The 25783-nt window shown below is 38.0% G+C and overlaps 1 protein-coding gene across 1 annotated transcript in view; it reads left to right on the plus strand.

Annotated features, from left to right (window-relative positions):
* The first annotated feature begins 1504 nt into the window (after positions 1-1504).
* The window catches only part of SP100 (SP100 nuclear antigen), a 69920-nt gene continuing 45641 nt past the window's right edge, over positions 1505-25783 (plus strand). Inside the window, exons 1-4 of the mRNA XM_074314727.1 lie at positions 1505-1661; positions 21953-22115; positions 22300-22468; positions 25290-25373. Coding sequence (XP_074170828.1) covers positions 1630-1661; positions 21953-22115; positions 22300-22468; positions 25290-25373 — 448 coding nt within the window. The 5' untranslated portion in view covers positions 1505-1629. The remainder of the gene's footprint in view (positions 1662-21952; positions 22116-22299; positions 22469-25289; positions 25374-25783) is intronic.

The raw sequence follows: 25783 nt of genomic DNA on the forward strand, positions 1-25783 counted from the left end.
TCCTTGGGCAGCACAGGGCTGTGGGCTTCCTCAGCGGTATTTCTCAGGGATGACCCTAGACCTCCTGAAAGTGGCCCAGACGGACTTCCCAATGATCCCCTTCTCTTCCTCACGCCGCACAACCCTCACACTCGAACGTCTTCCTCCTCTGCCCAGATGCCTCTTCCCATCCTTTTTTCCAAGGATTCACTCCGTGCCCTGTAAAAATACTCACATTTCACCTCCAACAATCCCTCTGGCTTCTTACAAACTAGGTAAAAAGCCTCAGGAGTCCACAGCTTTACCACTCCTGAGCCCAGTCACTGACGTTCTACTAAGTGGGAGAAGGGAGTTCTGCTTCACCCTAGTCCCTAAAAGCCAAAATATTGCCACCAAGTGTCGTCGAGGCTACACATGGAATAATTGCACCATGCTATTACAGGGGAGGATGATCCCTTTACCCATCCAGGGCACAGTGGATGAGAGCTCAAGGAAAGAGACATATTCCCTGTGCATGACCCCTTTTAAGATGTCAGCGGGCCCTCCAAAAGTGCATCCCTTTGTCCCACTTGAGTTCCAAACGAACAGGCCAAAGGTGAGGCAGATGGGGTTCAAAATACCAGCTTTCTTCCTGCTAAAGCTGGATCGGGGATAAGGCTTACAGGTGTGGTCAGAAAGGATCCCTAAATCTGAACCCCAGAATTGGGCTTCACCACAAGGCTTCAGGCTGTTCCACCCACCACACCTCCTCACACCCCCCAGGCCGCTGTCCCTGTGCACTTGAGCTTGGAGGAGCACAGAGCCCTGGGCTCTGCAGGCAGGATGAGCCCAGGACGCCCACAAGGAGCAGACTCACCCTCCCATTGTACTCCCAATCTGAGAGCCTCCCCAGAAAGAAGGGAGGAAGCCGGGGGACCAGGTGTGGTTAGTGGGCTAGCTCCTAGAAAGGGACATTATGAGGACCTAAGTTTCCCACTGAGGTCCCAGGTTCCCGCTCCCTCTCCATTTCTGCATCCACAGAGGTGCTGAGGGTTGCCATTCTCTGGCCCACTGGCCAGCGTTGCTGCTGTCATTAAATGCTCAGGTCTGGGACTCTACTGCCTCATCTCAGGGACAAACCTCTGTCCCCGCAGGGTCTCCCAGGTTGGAGACTCGGTCCCACTACTGAGGTCTGAATGAGGCTGTTCCTGGTGAAGCTTAGGACGCTGGTCCCCTTGGTGTGTCCTCCACCACGTGTCCCTCCTCACTCGCTGCCTCTCCTGCTTCCCAGGTTTCCAGGCCCAGTAGCCCAGGCTGCTATCCTGTTTGTGGTGTCTGCACAAACAAGGGGGCTCCTGGGAGCTGGCCCTGCTCCTCCTCTGGGGTCCTCCTCTGGCTTCCAGGCTCTGACTGTCACTCTTTGTCCTCCATTCCTGCTGCTACATCTCATGATGGCTGAGACCATTCAGGGGCTGCAGGAGGAGGGAGACACGTCTGACAGCCCACGGAAAGTTACTTTCGCTTTTCTTTTCCTCTTTTGGGTGGAGCCATTTCTGAGTTAGACGGTTGAGACTTCCTGCTCAGGACTCGGGCCTCACTGGACGCAGGCAGGGGAGACCGGAGGGATCAGAGGCCCAGGCTCCAGGCCTGGGCAGGGCCCAGGGCGGGAAGATGGCCAGTGGGGGCAGCGACCTCAGCACCAGGTCAGTCTATCTCCCCTCCTTTAACTTTCTCTCTGGCCACGTTGCTCTTTTAGGGGCTGTTATTAGACACTCATGTGAACCTTAATCTTAGATGAGAACACTCACATGCAGTGTAATGAAATGCAGGAATATGTAATGAGAAATCCGGTTTTTAAACTGCAGCAGGACAGCTGCTAGTGTGAGTCCAGCTTTCCACACCCACTTGACTCTTGTTTTACAACTACTGGTCAGCTGACAGGATCGTATACAGTCTGCTGTCCCGCCTGATGCTTTGAGGCTTTTGAGGCAGCGATTGTTATTTTCTTGTGACCTCTGAACCTTCTCATTTCCTCAGGCCTCCTGCACCTTCACCTAGGTTGTTTCAAAGAAGGTACTTTAGAAAATATAAAATTCAGGGTAAACACATGACTTGTTTGCAAACACTGAGTGCTGTGGTCTCCTACGTGACCTGGGGATGGGTCAGCTCTGGGCCTAGTCCCATCTCTGGCCGTGGGTCGGGGTTCTTCCTCCACTGATCTTGATCAGAGGTAGTAAAAGAAAGTTTAAGGACCAAGACATGAAAGACTAGTGCAAGCTGACTGTTTTTATTTTTACTTTGATTTTCTTCTCTGGGTTATATCTCTGACTAGAGGAAAAGGGTAGAAATCCTTTTTCTCTAGTAAAATGACTCAGAAATAACATTACTTAATATGCTTAATTAAAAAATATTTTTAATACAAAGAATTACATTTTACATTCTTGTTCATGAAATTTCAAACAATATGAAGTATATAGAGGGAAAAAGTCCCACTCACCACCCTCCCCTGTAGCTTCAAGTCCTGGTCCTGTAGAGGGTCGCAGGCATAGCCTTCCTTATCTTTTTCTATGCATTTACACATATAACTTATTTTCCAAAATACACAATTTGCATCTTTTTTTAAAAAAAAGGGATTATGTTCCATATGTCATTTGCATTTTTACTTATTTTAATGGTAAAAATATTAGAGATCTTTTCGCTTTAATAAACATAGATCTTCTGCATTCTTTTTAACAGCTGCATACTACTCCATGGAATCGATATACCATAATTTTTAAACCATTCTCTCTCATTGACAGACAGTTCATTTTCTATTGTTCACTTTTACCAAAAAGCTGTGATAACAACATTTATATATTTCTCTCTTTTTAGCATATATACAAGTATTTGTCTATGTCACTAACCAAAAAAGAGAAATTGCTGAGGCAAAGAGTACTGATACTTGTTTGTAAAGCCTGCCAAGCTGCCTTTCTGAGTAGCCGAACCAATATATTCTTCTAACAATGAGATGAACCATCTCCCAATACCCATTTTTGCAAAGGTGCTGGATAAAGGGATTCACTTAGTTAATTTGCATTGTCTGATTACATAGGAGGAGAACAGTTTTTTGTGTTTATTGGCCACTTAGATTGCCTCTTGTATGAATTGTTTGCTGGTTTATTTTTAGCCAGTGTTATCAGTTGAGGTGATTGTCTTTTCTAGATGATAAGTGATAGTTTGCTAAATGTTCTGAAAGTTATAGATATACTTTCCTTGTCTCTTAACTTTGTTTATGGTGACTTTTTAAATTAAAGCTTGAGTATAGATTAATGATAGCATTGATTTTATGATACACGTACCCTTGTGTAATGACAAGCGGGGGAAAGAAGAAGGAGAGACACACACTAGAATGGGGCTAATTAATTTATTTAGCAATATCTAATCAATTTATTTAGTAATAGGTAATAGCAAAAGATAAAGGCAATTAATAGAATATGTTAATGTGAGAAAGTAAAGGTGGTTAAGACTAAACTATATACATTGATAACAATGTCATGTCAAAGGAGTACACATACATATAAGTTAGGAGATCTCAACATATGTTTACTATTGATCAAAAATCACTTGGCCAAATACACAAATAACATCAATAAGAGGTATCCAAAAGCAGTAATAAGCTCTAGAGGATAGTAACTATTACAGTAGATGTCAAAAGCTCACCAAACTGGGGGAGAACAGCACTAGGAAAGTCATAAATCAAAACGTTGCCAGGTCTGTAGCTGAGAGAAACTCAGGCATTTTCCACACCACTGTTTGCTAGTTCCCAAGAATGTTGCTGCTGCTGCTGCTGTTGTTGTTGTTTCTGTTGTTGCTGTTGTTGTTGTTGTTGTTGCTGTTGTTAGAAGTTAGGACCTCTTCTGATGTTGTAAGCTGCAAGCTGCAAGCTGCAAGCAAGTTGGAAGCTTGCAAGCTTCTAGATGCTAGCAAGTTCTCAAGAAGGCTAAGCGTGGGGAACAACACTGGAGAGGCCGGGAACCAGCCAGCCCTCACCAGGATCGAGGCTGGAAGTCAGGACATCCCCTGGTGTTGTCAGCTGCACGTTGCTGGAAGTCTTCAAAATGATCAAAAATCACCAATGGCAAATGACCAAATGGCGAAATAATAATAATAATTACACTGCCAACTGAGGCCTGTCTTCTATAGTTTCTCAGATGTACCTTAGAGCCACGTTTCTTGTTCCTGCCTCCCCCTCTCAAGGAGTGGCCAGTTCCAGGAGGGTCCGGCAGTTACTGATATGAGTGTTGCCCATCTGGCCGATTCATCCAGATAAGCAACAAGGCCTGGCATGTATCTGTCATGTCGTCCTGATATAACTTAGCTACTTCTTCACTTCATCTGCTAATGTGGGCAAAACAGACAGAACATAGAGGGAATTCCCTCAACGCCTGATCAAGAATGTCTTTAACCCTAAGGTAACCATCACCTCACAACACGGACAGAACAGCAAACATCATCTCATATCGCCCTTACTCAAGAGAATGAGACCAAACAGAAAACTTCATCTCATGTCTCCCGTGCTTGGGAGAATGAGACCAAGGGGGGACAGAAAAGCAACCTCATACCATATCTTCCTTTCTCGGGAGTATGAGACCCAGAAAAGCAACTTCATACCATATCTTCCCTGCTCGGGAGAATGAGACCAAAGGGGGAATTTACTCAACCCCTGATCACAGCACAGAAATCACCTCACATACAGGAACAAGTCAAAGCAAATAGACAAAAGCTCACATCAACCAATGAAGGCAAATTTTCTTTAACATCATCCCTACACCTTGTTATTATGAATAATTAAAATAATGCTGCAAGTTAGCTGTGAATTCCATGCACACTGTCTTTAACCATAGTGCTGTGTTCTTAAGGTGGCAGATTCAATTCCATCTTCACTTCAGGGAAAGTTTCTTGTTCAATATCTTAAAAAACGTATTATTTTTTAATTTGGGGCCAAAACTATTTTTCCACTGGAGCAACTTTAGCCTTCACAGCTTTATTGTACCTAAGGCTTTCATCTCTTCAGCTTTTTGCTTTCTACTCACAGTAGTTGTCGCAAACCTTTCTTCTATGACAATTGTTTAATTTTTAGTAGTTTTTGGTGTCTTCTTATTTCCAGTTTTTTTTTAAGTTGATTGCGTTTATTTTTGAGGGGAGGGCCTTAATTTGTTTCGACAGCTCTGCAAGCTCGACTTTAACCCACGTTTTGTTATTATATCAATCTTCTGCACACTGTTGCTTTATTTATTTAGGTTTTACTGCGATGTAAGTGATTTGGGGATTTCTTCTTCATCCTCTGGGTTATTCCTTTAGATTGATTCTGTCTGCAGTTTGGTTTCTGTGTTGCTTTACCTTCCATTTTCACACGGTTTTACTGCCCATTTCGCTCATGCTTGAGCGGGGCAGTTCTCACCTCTGGTTTGCACAGTCTTCATCTGAGTGAATTATGTTTCACATTTTCCGTCTTATCTGACACTGACTTGCTTCTCATCTACAGTTTGATCTATCTTTATTCTTATCAGTTTTTCTGAGGGCACCATTGTTTGGTTAACCATGATTTTCCCCACTGATTTGCAGTGCCACCCTTTTCATTACCCAAGGGGCCATATAGGCAAGGTCTGTTTCTGTGCTCTCTCTTCTCTGCCACTGACCTATGAGAGCCTGTCCTTGTGTCATGCCACACTGTCATAGTGACAATGGCTTCATATGAACTCTTGATATCAGGTAGAGTAAATCTTCCCATCCTCTTTTCTTTATCAAAGTGTCTTGGCCCTTTGCATCTCTACATCAGCTTATCAAAATCTTGTTGGGATTTTGTTTGGGATTCCACTCAGTCTATAGATCAATTTGAACAAAACTGACATCTTTATAATATTGTGTCTTCTATCTCATTAATATGGTATGTGTATGTTTTTAATTTAAAATATTTTCTAGGAAAATTTATATTTTCCTCCTTAGAGGTCATATACTTCTGCTAGATTTTTTTCATGGATACCTGATATCTTTATGTAATTAAATCTACATAATTTGAAATCACTTTCTAGCTACTTGTTACTAAGATATAAACATAAATCAAAACTTTCCCAAATTAAAAATAATTCTAATGACTTATATGAAGATATATATGTATACATATATTAATTTACATCATGTATACATAACGAGAGTTTTGTTTCTTTACATCAAATCCTTACATTTACTGTTTCTTTTTCTTGCCTTACTGTGTTGGCCAGGATTTCCTGTATTATGATGAATACAAATAGTGATGGTAATCATCTGTGTCTTGAGCCCAATCCCACAGGGGAAGCTCCTCTCATTGCACAGTGTTAGATGATGTTTCCTGTAGGTTTTCTTTTCTTAATACAAAAACTTACACAGATAAAAGAGGTTTCATAGTTGGCATGTGATATTTTCAATGTACGAGGTGTTCCTGATCCTGTTTTCTATTGTTTCTACTATTCTCACTATCAAAGTTTTTTTTTTTAAATAAACTATTATTTTTGGAATAATTTTATATTTACAGCAAAGTTGCAAAGATAGTACAGAAGTTTCTGTCACTTCCTGTAACATTATCCTCTTACACAATTGTAGGACGTTTGTCAAACGTAAAAATCCAACAATGGTACATCCCTGTTCACTAAACCACCCACATTTTTAACTTCACCAGTTCTTCCACTGAAGTCCTCACTCTATTCCAGGATTCAATCAGAGTACCACATTGCCTTCAGTCATCCTGTCACCTATTCTATCTGGTCTGTGACAGCTTCTCACTCTTTCCTTGTTTTCCATGACCCTGACAATATGAAGAGTACTGGTCAGGCATGTTGTAGAGCATCTTTCAATTTGGGTCCATCTTGATATTTTTCTCATAATTTGACTGGGGTTATGGGTTTTATGAAAGAATGCCACAGAGGTGATGTCCCATCACATCAGGGGAGATGTCCACCTGACTTGTAACCATGGCTATTGTCCTGCAGTATTTGGTTGAAGTGGTGTTTGTAGGCTTCTCCAATGTAAAATCACGATTTTTCCCTTTCCACACTCTGTTTACAAAGGTTATTTTGCTGGGGTTTTTTTTGTTGTTGTTGTTGTTTTACTGGGTACTCACTTGTATTTGAGAAACATTATTTAGAGGTGAAATTAGACCTGTAATGAAGACACTAGCTTTTGGCAAGGATTTCTGGTTAAAAAGTCAAGGTGCCTGCGGGCACTACCCATCAGGGAACACTCTAAAACACAGTCAGGGTCTGAAGGAACCTGGAGCCACCCAAGTGGTTTACTGGGAATGTGATTCCCGGCCAGAAAGGTCCCCTCTCCTTTACTCTCACTGTGAAGATATGATGGTGATGGTCTGGACTCCCTTTAGAAACTCTACCCTGCGTGGACTCCAGACTTTGTTTCTATCCCTCTCACACGTTGAGGTTGCCAAAACTGAGGATCAGGAAATGCCCTGAAGTCAAAAGTGACTTCTGTACCGTCAGAAGTCCCTGGTTTCTCCTTCCCCTTTACTTTTTCACGATAAACCCTTTACAGTGTTTTCATCTCTTCAGTGATTGATAACACTTAAGTGTTTTTTCCAACGTTTAAGATTCTTCAACAGAAAGCAATATTGCACGTAGGGGTTGAAAGTATTGAGATATTTTTTAAATTCTGCTTCACCACACCAGAAACTTAGGGTGATTGATTTTTTATTAACTGTCATTTTTTTCACAGTTTATGCCTTGAGGTTTGGTTGCAGCTCTGACTGCTTTTAATATTTTTCTGTTAGCAGTTATGCTGTAATGAGTCCAGATTTTTGTTTGTTTGTTTTGCTGCTGGGATTTTCAGAGTTTCTTGAATTTGTGAGTTGATGTCTTTTATCCATTTTGTAAAATGCTTAGCTATTATCTCTTCAAATATTTCTACTGCCGTCCCCCAAATAAGACCTTTTGGCTGTTTCTCACGTATTCCTCATATGCTTTTCTGGATTTTTCCATTTTTAAAATTTCTGTACTTGGATATTTTCTATAGATCTGTGTGTCTTGTAGATAGCCAATTCATGAATTTTGTCTTTTTTCTGTTTCCAATCTTCTGCTAAATCTTTTCACTGAGTTTAAATTAAGAAATTGTAATTATCAGGTCTAAAAATGTCAATTTGATTATTTTTTGTGGTTTTCAATTCTCTTGTGGAATTGCTCAACTTTCTATTTTTTTCCATCTTTTCATCCATTTTCTTTTGCATTATAATCATACTTTTTCTGTGCTCACTCCAAGCTCTGGATCATCTGTGTATCTGCATGTATGATGTGTTTTTTCCCTTGGTTTCATCCTATAGTCCAATCCTGTCACATTATTTTTTGATTGAATGCCAGGAATTGTTTACACAAGACACAGAGCCTCCTGATGTTGCCATCTTCCACATGACAGTGTCCCCCTTCCCTCTGCTAGGCACATAAAGTAATGAAGTGGAGTACCTGAAGCAAATTAGGGCATAAAATGACTCAAGATGTGTTTGCATTTTCTGATAAGATGTAATATACCTCTGGTTTGTCCTGATCCCAAATGAGGACATCCAGGGCTTTCAACTGAGAGACTGCATTCAAGTTTTCCCTGCTTTTCAAAAGTTTTGTCACATTTTTTAGCTTCTTGCTTCATGTAGCTTTAGAACTAAGAAAAGTTCTTGAGAATACCAACCAAGTTTTTTTTATTTCCTTGAAGTGTCTAATTTTTGCCCCCCAACCACACATGACAGTCAAAAGTTCTGTTAGTTCCTTGTCCTCGAGCCATAACCCTCTCCCTCTGCCAAGTCCAGATTCTCTGCCTCTAGTTGTGTCCAGAATTAAAAAGTGCTGTCAGGGGACAAAATGACTCCAGATTCTGGAGTCATTCATAATTATCATTGCCATTTCTGAATGGGGAGCCTGCAGGTAATTCTGCTCTGCTTTCAGAGGCCTTTGACATGGTTTCTCTAGCTTCTTGGCCTGGCAAACTTCACCAAATATCTTGATGGGGAAAGTGACTGTGTGTTGGGGCCCCTCATCTCCAGCCTGGGATTACCATCACAAGCTCTTCTGTCTTCCTCGATCCCAGCAGAATTCTTTGGTCTTGGCCAAGCCCAGAGTCTCAGCCTCTGCTCCCAGAATTGGCAGATACCCCCAGGAAAAAGAACAACTATAGCTCCTCAGCTCCCAAAGTTCTCCTGTCTGAAGCATCTTAAGTCTTTGGAGTCTATGTTTCTTCTGTAACTCTAATCCCTTCTCAAGTAGTATTTTTGGTATCCTGTCCAGCAAGTCTAATTGTTACAGACTGGACTTCTGGACTGCCTCAAACTATCCAGCCCACCCTCTGACGAATTGTGGATAGATGATTTCTATAGGTACTAAACATGTTTAATCTTTAGTCGTTTCACTTTTCCACTTTACTCAAAAATCACATTTTAAACAAATTTTATGTACTCCACTTTATTAATGTTATCCTCCTTGTGTCTTATTTAAGAATGCCTTTCATATGCTCAGAATTCTAACTATATTCTCCTATATATTATTCTCAAACTTTACTCAGTAATTCCCAAATATTTCCCAACATCATGTGCCCAGTCCTTGATTAGGGGCAGGAATATAATGTTAAGACAAGCAGACTAAGTCCCCTGTCCTAATGGAGATGACGCTCTGTGAGAAAAGCAAACAATAAACAAATGGATAAATAAATACATAATTTAATAGTTGAACATGGTAAGCATATGAAGAAACAGAAAACTTATGGGGTCCATGGGTAGAGTGCAATGGGAGTGAGTGCTGTTTTAGATAGGAGGTCCCAGGGGGGTTTTCTAAGAGGCGAATATTTGATGAGATTCCTGAATCAATGGAGGAAAAGCACCATGCAAATATCTGAAGACATGTTCTAAGCAGAGGAAGCAGCCAATGAAAGGTCCGGAATAATAACCGGCCTGGAATGTCTGAAGAAAGCTAGAAGATTAAGGTACCAAAGGGCGGTGGTCTACAACAAGCTTTCTGTCTCTGTTTTCTTAGTAATCTTGCATAATTTTTTCTTTTGACTCTATTATCTATGGAATTTTCTCAGATCATTCATTTCACCTAGCGATTTTTAAATTTCTGCCATCATAGTTTTAATTTCTAAAAACTCTTTGTAAAAGTTGCTTCTTTTTTATACCATCCTTATTTTTTTTTAATGAATCCAATATTTTCTCTCTACTATGGAAGATGATAATTTTTTAAATTCCATGTGTTTCTTCCAATGTTCTTTTAAGAATTACTTTCCCCCCAGCTCCTGCCCCAGTATTTGTTTGTTCTCAAGGATTCCATCCAGCAACCCCTTGGTGTCCAGACCCATTTAGGAATGAAACATGAACACCAGATGAGGGCTCTGTGGAAGGGGTGCTGCTAGCTGACTGGCGAACTTCGTTTTGCCAGTTTTGTTTTTCACCTCCCAACCTGTCTCCTGAAAAGTACTAATGGTTTCTCTGATTCCTGAACCCTTTCACAATTCAGAAACCTAAATGGACTTGCCTCTTGCTAGTTTCCCCCCGTGTAAGTAATTATATTTTTTTTAAATTTATTGAGATATAATTGATATACAAAAAATTGTACACATTTAAAGTATACATCTTCATGGGTTTGGGACTATCCATACATCCACAATGCCATCCCGAACCATTACCTCCCAAAACTTGTTCATGTTTGTTAACTATAAGTGCTATGGTTTACAGATCTCTAGAACTTATTAATCTTTCATAACTGAAACTTTATACCCATTGAAAAGCAATTCCCCATTTCCCCCTCCCCAAGCCCCAGCAACCACCGTTCTTTTCTCTACTTCTGTAAGTTTGACTATTTCTGATACTTCATGTAAGCGGAATCATGTAGTATTTATCCTTCTGCGACTCATTTATTTGACTTAGCAGTATCCTCTAGATTCATCCATGTTGTTGCAAATGCCAAAATGTCCTTCTTTTTTTTTAACACTAAATAATTTCATTGTAAAAATATTCCACATTTTCTTTATCCATTCATTTGTCAATGAACATTTGGGTTGTTTCCGTATTTGGGCAATTGTGATAATGCTGAACTGAACATGGAACTGCAGGCATCTCTCCCAGATTCTGATCTCAATTCTTGTAGTGAAATATCCTGAAGTGGGAATGTTGTATCAGATAGTAGTTCTATCTTTAATATTTTCAGGAATCTTCATACTGTTTTCCATAGTACTGCTCTTCTTTTTCCCTCTAAAAGGGTACAAGGATTCCAATTTCTCCACATCCTTGCCAACACTTGTTATATATAGAGAGAGATTTTGTTTATGAGAGCCTCCCTAACAAGTGTGAGGTGATACCTCATTGTAGTTTTGATCTTCATTTTTCTCCTGATTAGTGACGTTAAGCACCTTTTCATATACCTGGTAGCAATGTGTATGTCTTCTTTGAGAAATGTCTATTCGAGTCCTTTGCCCATTTTTTAAATTGAGTTTTCTTGTTCTTTTTCTTTCTTTCTTTTCTTTTCTTCTTTTTTTTTCTGTTGAGTTGTAGGAGATTCCTATGTATTTTGGACATTAACCCCTTATCAGATAGATGCTTTGCAAATATTTTCTCCCATTCCATAAGATGCCTTTTTAGTCTGTTGACAGTTTCCTTTGCTGTGCAGAAGAAGCTTTTTAATTTGATATAGTCTTACCTGTCTATTTTTGTTTTTGTTGCCTGTGCTTTTGTTGTCAAATCCAAGGAATGAATTATTACCAAGAACAATGTCAAGAAGTTTTACAGTGTCAGGTTGTTCTTTTTTTTTTTTTTAACATGTTTAAAATAAACTTTACATTTTAGAGCAGTTTAGGTTCACAGCAAACTTGGGTAGAAAGCAGACACTTCCCCTATATTTTCTCCCCCAAACATGCACAGCCCACTCCACTGTCAACAGCCCCCACCAGAATGGTGCATTTGTTACAATCATGAACCTACACTGACACATCGTTATCGCCCAAATTTCCTAAATTGCATTAGGGTTCAGTCTTGTACATTCTGTGGATTTGGACAAATATTTAATGACATGTAGCAGTTATAGTATCATACAAAGTAGTTTTTCTGCTCTAAAAAATCCTCTGTGTTCTGCCTATTCATCCCTCCTCCTAACCCCTGGCAATTGCGGGTCTTTTTACTGTCCCCATAGTTTTGCTTTTCCTAGAATGTCATTTGGTTGGAATCAAACAGTATGCAGCCTTTTCAAATCAGCTTCTTTCACTTAGTCATACGCACATAAGTTTCCTCCATGTGTTTTCGTGGCTTGATAGCTCATTTCTTTTCGGCACTGAGTAATGTTCCATTGTCTGAATGTAGTTTATTTATCCATTCACCTTTTAGAGGATGTCTTGGTTGCTTCCAAGTTTTGACAATTATGAATAAAGCTGCTATAAACACCCATGCCCAGGTGTTTGTGTGGACATAATTTTTCAGTTCCTTTTGGTAAATACCAAAGATCACAATCCCTGGGTTGTATGGTAAGAGTATATTTAACTTTTTTAATTTATAGATTTTTAAACTTAGATATAATTGACATGTAACATATCAGTTTCAAGTGTACACCATCAATATTTACATATATTGCAAAATTATCACCACAATGAATAGTTAACATCCATCACCATACATAATTATAAAAAATTTTTTTCCTGTGATGACACCTTTTAAGATCCACTCTCTTAGCTGTTTTCAAATACACAATATAGTATTATTAACTCTAGTTCTCATGCCATACGTAGCATTAAAGTTTCAGTAATTACATTTAGTCCTTACTCCATTTTGAGTTGATTTTTGTATACACTATAAGACAGGGGTCCAATCAGTTTTCTTATTCCTGCATTCTGTGAAATTGGCTATCACTTAAAAATCCATATCTCATCTTCGGAAATGTTTGCTGGACATCTGGTGTTTGATGTCCTTTTCTTCTCTGTTCTCTTGTCCTTGCTGCTTTCTGCAATAACTCTCTGACAGGGCATTTATTGAGGTCTCAGAGGGAGCACTGACCAGTGTGGGTGTGTGTTCAACCTGCCTGGTTTAACCAAAAGCATAGATAGATTTTCTAATGTGACTTTTTCTGGAATTCTTGAGAAGCTTGGTCGTAAACATTACTTTTTCATCCACTCTTGGACTGGACTCACTAATATTTTATTAGAGAATTTAACCTCATGTATTTATAAGTAACATTAGTGTACTGTTTTCATTGTTCATGTATGTATCTGGTTTTGATAGCAGAAATATAGTAGCCTTATGGTGATTTGAAATTTTTTTAAAATAAATTGGAATGCTTATTTAATACAAACATTTTCTGTTCCTTGAAGGATTGCTGGAAGTTGTCTATAAAACTGTTTGAAATTGATATTTGTGGGTGTGGAGAGAGAGCAGGGTAGAGTAGGGCTGGAAGTACATTACATATTTCTTCTACTACTTTTAGTTCTGTTTAGTTCTTCTGTTGACTCTCAGTTTTGATCGTACATATTTTCCGAAAAACCAATCATTTTTCCTAGATTGTCATACTTATTGGTAGAAAATTATATTTTTCCTAAGAGGACACACAAGAATTTCTTTTATAAAGTTTTAATCTTCTCCTTAACTGGAGACATATCCTGTTCATTTATGTCTTTTCTTCTGTTCTCTTGATCAAACTTTCCACTTTGTTGTTCTCTTCGAAGAACCACCTTTTGGTTGTATTGATTCGTTACTCTTATTTTTTGTTTGAGATTTAATTATATCCTGCTTTTCTTTACTATATTTGTGCTCGTTTTTTTTTTTTCTTTCCTAATTCTTGTCTTCATCTTCCTTGGAGTGGGGAGATTACCTTGATTTCTTTTTTTGACAGCTTGATTTAAAACTTAATTTAATTTTCAAGGCTTCTTGTTTTCTAGTAAATGAATTTTAGGCCATGAGTGTTCACCTCTGTGCCGCTTTGGGTATGTTTATTGTTTTTATATGTAATGTTTTATTGGGGTTTATTTCTTAATCATCTGTAATTTCTATTTTGATTTGCTCTTTAAACTAACGACTGTTTAGAAAAAGCTGTGAAAACTTCTCAGTAGATAGATTGGGGAGGTCTTCCTTTGTCCTGGTTCTTTGTTCCGATCTCACCACATATGGTTGGAAAATGTTTTCCTTAAGACGTTTTCATTTGAGGGTCTAGTGTTATTTCTTGTGTGGCCTAATGCATGTCATTTTTGAGGCTTCTTCATGTTTGAAAGGCAATATAATGTAGTGATTAATACTGTGCTATCTAATGCCAGTTGAGAGGGAGGGGAGGAGGTGAGGAAGTAGGTGGGAAGGTTGGTGAGGGGGTTCTGAACCCCAGTTCTGCTACTGCATAGCTGTAAAATATTTCCCTTTAATATTTTAAAGATGTTTTCATATAGATCATGACCTCTGCCATGCAATCTGGTAGAGTATACCTTTTATCGGTATGAAATAACCTTCTGCGGTCTTTGTAATACTGTTCAACCTAAATTCTGTTTGTTTCTGATGTTAGTTTTGCTACAGGGCACTCTTTACTTTGCGTTTGTTTAGTACGTCTTTTCCAGTCTCTTTATTTTCAGTCTTGTTGAGCTGTTTTATTTTTGATATGTCCCTTATAAGCAGAATACATATAGTGAAATTTTGTTTCCTATCCAATATACATATTTCCATATTTTGTAAGCTTATTTCATTAAAATTTATTTTGATCACTAGTATATTTGTATTTTTCCTTGTTATCTTATTCTTACTTAATATTGACAAGAATTTCTTGTTCTCCCACCCTCTTTCTTACCTGTTTTTGAATTGGGTGCCTTTCGTTTGCTCCAAATTTTTTCATTCCATACAACTGGGAATAATACCTTGGTTTTTTTGTTTTTGTTTTTTTCAGTTGAAACTGGATTTTTTAATAAACATACCTAGGCTTGTATTGTTCTCTCAGTGTCTGGAGTCATTTGTTATCGTTTCCAAAGCTAAAACTGGCACTTGATTTTATTTCTTTCCTGCCTCTTTCTATTCCCTCCATAAACTATTTGAGTCCTTGTGGTCTGAAAATATTTTTATTTTATTTTCATACATGAATGAATATGTGGGTGTGTTTACAATTAAGGTTCAAAATGATTTTGCACTTAAAATTTTGAAAATTTTTTCATTGTCTTCCTGCACGCATTGTCACATATAAAAATTCCGGTTTCCATCAGGTTTTCATTCCTTGTAGGTAGTTGCTTTTATTCTCTGGAAACTTTATAATTTGTTTGTAATCTTTGATGTTTAGCCTTTCACAGTAATATATCTAGGTGTGGGTTTTAAATATTCACTCTTTACACTTAATGTGCCTTTTTAATCAAAGGTACTAGTTTCCGGTCTAAGAAATGTTTTTTCTCCTTTTATTTGATTTCCTTGTTCTCATTCTTTGTCTTCTCTCCTTCTGGAATTCCCCTTGGCAGAATGTTGAAACATCAGATTATGCAGTATACCTTAATTTTTTTTAACGTTTTCCATATATTCTTTTTTCTTGTGTTCCAGAAAGAAATGTGGCTATTTTTTCTTCAACTGAGTCTATTCAGCTATTAACATGTCTATCTTTATTGTTTAATTGTTTTAATGCGGTATAATTTGCATAAGTTCACCTGTTTTCGGTGTACAATTCAATGACTTTGAATAAATTTATAGAGTTCTGCAGCCATCACCACAATTCAAGTTTAGGACATTGTCATCACCCCAAAAAATTCACTCATGGCTATTTGTAGTCAATCCCTCTTCCTATCCCCCAACCCCAGTTAACCACTAGCCTACTTTCTTTCTTTGTAGATTTCCTTTTTTCTGGAAATTTCATATCAGTGGAATCATACATTATGCTGTCTTTTGAATCTAGATCCTTTCACTGAGCATAATATTTTTGAGGTTCATTCATGTTGTAGCATGTATTAATATTTCATTCTTTTTAATTGCTAAGTACTACTACATTGGATGAATCTACCACATTTTATTTACGCACTTACTTGTTGATGGACTTTTGGACTGTTTCCATTTTTTGGCTATTATGAAAAACGCTGCCATGAATATTTGCATACAAGTCTTTTGTGGACATGTTTTTATTTCTCCGTACATGCCTAGGAATGAAGTCATTGGGTCATATGGTAACATTATGTTGAACGTTTTAAGAAACTATCTTACAGTGTTTCCAAGGAACCATTTTCTGTCCCCAGCAGCATGTATAAAGTTTCCAGTTTTTCCACAGTCTTGCTAAAACTTGTTATTTTATGTCTTTGATTTTAGCCAATGCACTGGGTATGAATTGGTATCTTGTTTTGGTTTTAATTTGTGTTTTTTTTTCTAATGACTAATGACGTTAAGCATCTTCTCATGTGTTTATTACCTTTCATAAATCTCTTTGGAGAAATAGCTATTAAAATCAGCCCATCTTTTAATTGGATTATTTATCTAATTACTGAGTTGTAAGAATTCTTTACATATCTATATATAAGTCATTCGTTAGAAATATTAGTGGCTAACAGTCTCTCCCAGACTGGGACTAGTCTTATATTTTTTTAATGGTGACTTTTGAAGCAAAAAAGATTTAAATTTTGTTAAATTCCAATTTATCCTTTTATGGATCATGCTTTTGGTGTTGTGGCTACCTTTTTTGTCTAACCCCAGGTCACAAAGATTTTCTTTTTTATAGTCTTTGAAAAGTTTTATCATTTTCACTCTTACACAGGATGCTACAAAATTTCTGGAAACCCATAAAAAATGAAAGTGGGGGAACCCCCATTCACAAATCATTAAGAATTTCAAAACCACAAAAGCAGAACAGTAAAGCAAGCACAGGGTCTCTTTGACTACATGGGATAAGGATGCGCGGCCATGGAGCTGACCCGGCTCTTACATTTAGGTCTACGATCCCTTTTGAGTTGAGTTCGGTGTGTGGTGTGAGGTAAGGGTATAAATTAATATTTTTGCATGTGGCTATCCAAATATCCTTGTTGAAAGACTACCTTTTCCTCATTAAATTTCTTTGGCAATCTTGTTGAAAATCCATTGACCAATAACATAATGGTTTATTTCTTCACTCTCCAATCTGTTTCATTGATCCATATATCTATTTTTATGCCAGTATATACCTGTCTTGATGAATGTAGTTTTATAGTAAATATTGAAATCAGGGAGTATAAGTCCTCCAACTTGGTTCCTCAAGATTGTTTTGGCTATTCTGTGTCCTTTGTATTTCCACATAAAATTTGAAGTCAGCTCCTCAATTTCTGCAAAAAGGCCTTCTGGGATTTCGATAAGAACTGCACTGAATCTATAGATCAATTAGGGGAGAATTGCCATCTTAAATATATTGTCTTATAATCCACGAACATGGAATGTTTCTGTTTATTTAGAGCTTTAATTTTTCTTAGCAATATTTTGTCATTTTCAGCATAGAAGATTTGCATTCCATTTGTTAAATTTATTCCTAAATATTTTATTCTTTTGCCTACCTTTTTTTATTTGAGAACTCTGCTTTTAAATTTCTAAATTTCCCAGTTAATTGTTTTTTAGAAACAATACTATCCCATAATCTGTGGGGATATTAAATATATTTACTCTAAAGTCTTGTTCTGTTGGCTCTATTATTTCTATTTCTTCTGATGTTATAAAAAATGATAAAAGAAAGATCTGAAGAGATCTATGTGAAACCCTAACACTCTTCACTAAGCCAGTGTTAACAGCCTGATATGTGGCATTCCATGCCCTTCCCAACATTTGTTTCAAATTTTACACACATATAAATTATTGTTATACTTTGATTTGTATAAAAATGGGATCATAATATATTAATCTGAAACTGATATTTTTATCGATCAATAAAACTATGTCCTACCATCCAAATTTCTAGAAATAAATAGCTATGTACTGTGCCATCAGTATAGATTTGCCATAATTTACTCAACCATTCAGCCAAATGCACAATCAGATTGTTTTCAGGTTTGGAGGTCAGTGTTATTTATTACTGTTATATTTTTCTACAAAAAAAATGCTTATGGCCATCTAGCCAACAAATATTTATTATTGCCTTGTGTGTATCAGATACTCAAGATAAATCAAGGGACAAAACAAACAAAATCCCTTTGCTGTGGCATATATATTTTTGAGAAAAGAGAGACAATGAATAGGACAATAAACAAAATAGGACACTAAATAAAATGCATAAACGATTAATTTAGTATGTTAGGGAGTAATAAGGACATGGTAAAAAGTAATAGCGCTAGATTAGGAGGTAGGGAGTACATGAACAGAGTGGGGGGCTGTGGCTTTCATAGGTTGGTCCAAGTAGGTCTCATTGAGAAGGTGACATGGAAGAAGGACCTTAAGGCGATGAGGGTGTTAGTTCACCACATGGATATCTGGACAAAGAACACACTACACAGAGCAGACAGCCAGCACCAAGTTTCTAGGGCTGAAGTGTGCCTGGTGTGGTCAAGAAACAGCAAAGAGGCGGTTTGACCAGTGAGAAGTGAGCTAGGGAAGACGAGAGTAGGACTGGATTATTTTGGGCACTGTAAAGACTTGGTTTTCCTCTGAGGGAATTGGGAAGGCATTGAAAGTTCTGGAGCTCTAGTTTCTGTAAGATGCTTGTCAATGTTTTTACTTCCATAAGATAGATTCTAAAAGTGGGCCTGACTGCTAGGCCAATAGTAGTGTATCTTAAAATTTAGTAGATATGGCCAGATCTGTTGTATGAAGGCTATAGCATTTCATGTTCCCACCAGCAATGAATGACCGTTTCTCTGATCTGCCGCGCTGCAGTGTCCCTTATGAAGTTGTGTTTGCCAATCTAATGTGTGAGCAATGGTTTCTCATTGATGTTTTAGTTTGTGTATATTCACATGGTTATTGGACATTTCAATTTTCTCTAAGTACCTAGTCAGTTCTGTTTTCTTTGGGGTTATTTGTTATCTTTTATTAATAGGCTATAGTCTTTCTATATCAGATAAATTAAGCCTTTGTTATAAGGGCTGAAAATATTTTTCTACATTGTCTCTTAACACCGTATTGCTGTTTTTTTAAGATTTGAATCTATTAAATCTTCCTCTACCTACTTAAAAAAATGTTTGAGTGGACTCAGATATTTATTCTGTCACATAAGTTTTTATATTACTTTATCCAGTCTCAATGGGATTACAAGTAGCAAGTGGACCACACTTTTAGAATAATTTCAGAAAGATTGTTTTTAAATTCTTATGCTTTTCTAATTGGGGGCACCTTATATATCTCCATTCATTTAGATCTTATTTAATTTCCTTCAGTAAGATTTTTATAGCTTCTTTCATATAGGTCCATACCTTTCAGATATGTGTTTGCTATTGTGTCTGAAGTATTATTTTGTTTATTTTCAATTTATGTTGTTCCAAGTAAAATCTGTAAGTTTGATATATTTGTTTTTTTTATTCATGCATGTTGGCAAATTATTTTTCTAGTTCTTATAGATTTTAGTTATGTCTCTAGAGTTTCTATGTATATAACTGTAGGACATACAATGTATCTTATTTTAGTGTTTGTATCAATGACTTCATTTTCTCATCCTATTGAGTTAACTAACACTTCTAAAAACATATATAAAACAATGATGGTAATGGTAGGCATCCCTGTCATTTTTCTTTAAATTACTATCATTTCAAAGTTTACTATACTATTTGTCATTTTTGGAGACTATATTGTATTAGCTTCTATCTATTTCATAGAGTTTTTATAAAAATAGCTGCTAAGTCTCATCAAATTCCCTTTTAAAACCATTTAGTGATAATTTATACACTTTTTTTCCTGCTTTTGTTTGTTAATGTGATGTTATACAAGGAGATTTCCTAATGTTGAACCATCTGTACTCTTTCTTATTTCATTATTTTTCTTTTTGTCCCCTTTTCCTTAAAATAGCCTCTAACCAGAAATCTCATTTTATCTTTGACCGAACACAATATTTTTTTGTTTTGTTTTTAAAGTCTCTGGGTGATTTGTTTTCTTTAACGTGCAACCTATTTAGCTTCTACTGATTATAACTTACTGAAACTTTTTTGTGGCCAAGTTTATATCCAATATTGATATACATTTCAAGGACATTGAAAAAAATGCTATGTTCATTTTTTTTAGGTCGTAAGATTAAATAATAAATAATTCTTGCTCATTTTTCCAGAGCCTGTATATTTTTTTTTATGTGAAGAGTCAAAAACTAAAGGTGAATTGTTTTTCAAACTCCATAAAACATTTGTACCATTATTTGTTTCTTGAATTTTGCTTTGATATGGAAATGAATACCCTTATTTTTGGTTTTGTTTATTTGAATACCTTAACTTGCCTACTATTGATTTTTGAAAATTTTGTGTCACTTAATCTGTCTTGTATTGCCTCTTGGACTCCACTTTTGATCCCATGCCTACCAATGTCATCATGTTTTCATTTTCATTTAGTGTTTTAAATAATATATTTTTCATACTGCTTTTTGTCTGTCTTAACGTTTAGAACTCCTATTGTTTTCCTTACTTTTTTCTCTCTGAAAATGCAAGCTATGTTTTCTTTTCATTTTATTTTTTATTGTTTCATAAAGTTTCATAGTCTCATTTCACTCAACCAGTGATTACTTCCAATTTTCCACGATTTTTAATCTATATTTCTGCATTTTTAGTACTGAATTTGAAATCGTATTGTTCAACTTTTTTGGTTATTTAAAGAAATCATTTAACCCAAATGTTCTTTACCACTCAGCTCAACACTGTAAAAAGTCAGTTTCAGAAAACATGTGCATAACTTCTATATGGAAAATTATAAACAGTTCCAGGCACAATTAAGGAAAACCAAAGAAATGGAGAGCTATACAATGTTAACAGACTGGAGCTCAATATTGTTAAGATGTCATTTCTCACCAAATTTATCTATAGGTTTAATGCAAAAGGCTACAAAAATCCAAAAGGGTTTTTTGTAGAAAGTCACAGATTGATTTTAAAAGATACGTGGAAAACCACAAGACTTAGAAAAGTCAAGACACTCTTTTCCTAACTGACTTCAAGTCTTTCTATAATAGATAGTATTCAAGCCGATATGCTATTGGCATAAAGATAGACAAATAGATCAATGGTACAGAATAGAAAATCCAGAAATATACTAATGCTTATACTATAAATGGTTTTTTGAATATATTTTTTTAACTTTTTAAAATTTATTTTTAAGTGTGTTTTTCTAGGACCCATCAGCTCCAAGTCAAGTAGATGTTTCTGTCTAGTTGTGGAGGGTGCATCTCACACTGGCCCATGTGGGGATCGAACCAGCAATCCTGGTGTTATGAGCATCGTGCTCTAACCAAATGAGCTAACCAGCCGCCCCAGTTTTTTTAATATTTCCATTACCTTTGAGTAGGCAAAGATTTCCTAGTACACTAAAGTTATTAACTGAAAAAAATATATACTTAGCTTCATCAAAATTAAAAATTTTTATCAAAAGAAAAGTTAAGAAAATGAAAGGCAAACCACAGACTGAGAGAAAATGTTTCTAATCATAAATCAAACAAAACACTTCTTTCCATGATATATAACAAACACCTACACATCAATAAGTAGTAGAAGACAACTCAATAATCTAGTTGTTAATTTAGATGCATGTTCAAGGTTTGATTCTACTTTTAGTCCATGGTTTTATATAGCTCTGTGATTGACCCATTTACTCCATCTCAATTTTGTACAAATTAAAATTATTTAATTAAAATAAATTCCACATGTGTAAAGATATTTTTACAATGGCTTTGATTGGGCCATCTTTCCTAATTTCCACAATTTCTTCCATTAAATCTTTGTTTATTGCTTCAATTCCATTTATTCCACTTTCTACTCAGGAACCACTTATATTGTATATGTTGATTCTTCATAGCCTATCCTTTATCTATAGAATCTTACAGCCTCCACAAAGATCTCAGAATCTTGATGACCATTTTCACATATCTTTCCTCCCTAGGATATCCATAGAAGATCAGAATATAGACGACAGACTAGTCTATGAGACTGTATTCAATCACTTCAAAAGATATAAGATGGAGATTTCACATGCAATAAAAAAGACGTTTCCGTTCCTTGAGATACTTCGTGACCGTGAACTCATCACAAATAAAATGTATGAAGTAAGTGAGGTTTATTATGTCACAATTACTTAATAGCCATACAAATATATAGAACTTCTAGAACTTTACATGAGAAGATACCTATGTAGGGAATTGTAATACATTAACAATAAAATCACTTTCTAGGGCTCTTGTGTAACTTGGAAGTCTGCACTTACAATTTCTCCATTCAATATTTTTTAAGGATTCTCAAGAGTCTTGTAGAAACCTTGTCCCTGTACAGAGAGTGGTGTACAATGTTCTCTGTGAACTGGAGAAGACATTTGACCTGCAACTTCTGGAAGCAATGTTCAGCGAAATCAACATGCAAGAATACCCTGACTTAAGTCACGTTTATAAAACCTTCGAAAATGGTAATTGGGTTTATTATCTACCACTGGGTGAACAGGGCCAATTTTTTTTTGACAAGTATATATTTAGCTCCTACCATGTACCTCACATGTAGCTATGCAGTGGGGATACAGCAGTTAAGAAAACACACGTATCCTGAGCCCTCTCAAAGTTATGATACGATGGCAATTGGCACAACACCCACCCAGAGGTCTGCTTAACTAGGCATTTAGACTCACAGGACAACCAGACCCACAGTGGCATCACATTTACTTAGAAGGACCAATGACAGGACACGCAGCATCCCAGTAAGGCAGCATCAGTTGCTCCGCCTCTGTGGGCCCCTTGCAGCGATCCACACAGCAGCCCACCAAGCTGACTGCCACCGTCCGTGAGCGACAGCTTAGCGGTGGGGGCAGGATCCCCCCTGGCTTCGCAGCACCAAGCCCATGGGAGTCAAAGTCTCATGTAACAAGTCTGTAGCCATAAGTTCCAGGAGCCCCACAAGGGACAGCCAAGTTACAAGCATCACCACACTGAAGGAAGAACAAAAGTGGCTGAGAGTTCACACACAGTCCCTCGCAGGCCACACGCAAGTTATCTACCTCCAGTCACAGGTCACTTTTCACCGTAAAGCCAGTGTTGGCCTAGAAACACCACGGAGAGGCCTCCTTTATCAGGTTTCCAGAATAATAGGGAAGAAAGTTAACCCCAGGTCAAATTTGCCCTTAGAGAAGGTGAAGTGGTTGCATTAGCCCTTTCCCCACAAGGGGTGAAACAAACATTAATCAAATAATCACAAAACCTATTGCTCTGCCAGGGGCTATTTTTGATATTATATAAAATTAAAGGTGTGATTCTCTACTTTTTCCTGAAAAAGCATAATTTGTACTTTTTAATGGTACCCAGTTAAGACAATGCTCTAGTATATCTGTATCTAATCTATATTTATATCTAATAGATAGATAGATAGATAGATAGATAGATAGATAGATAGATAGATAAATATACTTGCCTAAGTAAACTTTTTATTCCAATGGAATCTCAGTAGAATTCTCCAAATAAGGGATAGAAACATCACAAGAAAAATGGTCACATGTACTGAAGAGGATGGATGCTATGTGATCTGACCTAGAGTGTGAAAGGGATAAGTACGTCTTCCAAACAAGGACAAATTTGACATGGCCCACTCAGAGAGTAAGAAGCAGACTGTAGGAGCTGATTCAAGAGAGATACACTTGAAGATGATTTTAGACAGTCTAATATATAAAGCTAAGCAATTTAAAGTTCATTGCTAGGCAATAAAGAGATAATAACAGGTTTACAAACAAGGAAAAAACTTTAAAGCAGGTATAAAACGGGTGGCTTATTGATTTGTGTCCATCGTAACCCTTTCGAATTAAGAACAAAATCATTTCTACAGCGAGTCATTCAGTCAGAAAAAGAATAAAGGAACCCAAATACTTAGTCACAACTATCAAGTGACTATTATATTTGTAACCAGGAGGTCCCAAAGCATATGTAAGAAGGGAAAGGCAATTACCTCTATGACCTGAATTTAAGGGCTCTGATCCTTTCCATGTACTGTGGGGACCCTCCTACCTGAGCCCCAGCACACGAATCACAATTAAGTTTCTGGGGCTCCCTGTGCTGGGGTGAATGACACCTATACCCTCTGCCACCAACCTGCCCCTGAGGAAGGTCACAGCTGCTGCCTCCGGAACCCTGCTGTCCATGGGGGCTGTGCGGCAACAGCACAAACTCAAGCAGCTGAGGGCATGACACTCTCTCCTGCTGCCTGGACCCCACCTTCATCCTGTGTGCAGATTCCTCTGACCCCCCAGAGGGACACCTGCACACAGTTCCACGTCACCTATCCTGGGCAGCAGGCCCTTTGTTCTTCTCGTAACTTCCACCTGATTTTGCTGGGATTTGTAGCCATGTCAAAGCATCCGTGGTTCCCAGACTCCTGTCCGTCTACCAACCGATGGGCATTGTCCCAGGAGAAGCTGCCACCATCAGTCCTGGGACGGTGCCAGCCCACCTCTTGCCATGGTATCTCCTCCTCCTTGGACTCCCCGCAGACACCCAGTCCCAGCTTTCTTTGATTCTTTCCTTTGTCCTTACATTTGCTGGGTCACCATTATACAGGCGCCCTGGGCTGGTGCCCTGCCTGCCCTTTCTGACAGCCCCCTGGGTCCCTGGTCCAGGCATCTCTGGACGTCCCCCAGCACCACAATGTGCTCTCCTGCTTTCAGCTTCAGAGAGTGTCCTTCCTTTGTTCCTGGGATCAGGGTGTCCGGGAGTTCTGTCTAGTTCCTCTGCTTTGTCCTCTGATGTCCCTTTGGGAAGCGCTCACCCTCCGTGACCCAACTAAGTCCAACCCTCCTCTTGTCCAGCCCCATCTGTAAAGCTGTTGGGCTTCCTCTTTTATACACGCGGACTCTCTAGGATCCTAGTCCTTCTACCAAGGAAATCCCTGTGTTTCTTCCTAACAGTTTGAACAGGTCGGCATACCCAGTATTTCACTTCCAGTATTTATTGTGATATGTACTTTCCCAGCCATCTGAATTTTTTTCACATGAGTAGCAGGCTCACGTTGTTTCTGTGACTCCTTTACCCTGACATTTCAGTGGCTCCCCTCTGTGTGGGGGACATAAAGGCTCCCTTGTTGGGGGTTCTCCTTTCTGTCCCAGGGATGAGGGGGTATCTTTACTATGAGGATTGGGACTCACTGAGCTCGGAGTGACCTGAGGGCTGGAAATTCCAAAATCTGTAGATTTGAGATGTTGTCCCTTGTCTCTGATGGAGATTTCTAACTGTCTTCTCTCTCCTTGTCTTCAGCGATCCAAGATAAAATTTGTCCCCAAGAAAGTGATGAAGACCCATGTGAGGACAGGACTAATATCCCACTCAGCATTGAACAAGGTGATTGTGACCAGATAAAAACCGATTCTCATCTGATAAGAGGAAAGGAGAAGAGGAATTGGGGTCCTGTCCTGAGTGGAGATTGGGGATCAGGGAAGAAACACTGAGGAGCATGGAGAAGGCAGGGAGGGGTGTTTGTATGAGCCCGTGACCAGAGGCCGATCCTGCAGGCGAGGCTATGACAAGCCACTGTTGACCCAATGACCAATTCAACAAAACAGAAACCCAGGGTGCGAGTCAGGAAACCAGATTTAAAGAGAATGATGACCTGGAAGTAATTGTGATTTACAAGGGCCCTTAGGAGACCATCAGCACGAAACTGTGAAGGGCTAAGAACTATGGGTTCAAGGTCAACTCAAAGAGGAGACCCTTGATGATCATAGAAGAAGGAACTGATTTAACTGTGGGGA

This window comes from Rhinolophus sinicus, linkage group LG01 (genome assembly GCF_036562045.2).
Source record: "Rhinolophus sinicus isolate RSC01 linkage group LG01, ASM3656204v1, whole genome shotgun sequence".
In the NCBI taxonomy this organism is placed as follows: Eukaryota; Metazoa; Chordata; class Mammalia; order Chiroptera; family Rhinolophidae; genus Rhinolophus; species Rhinolophus sinicus.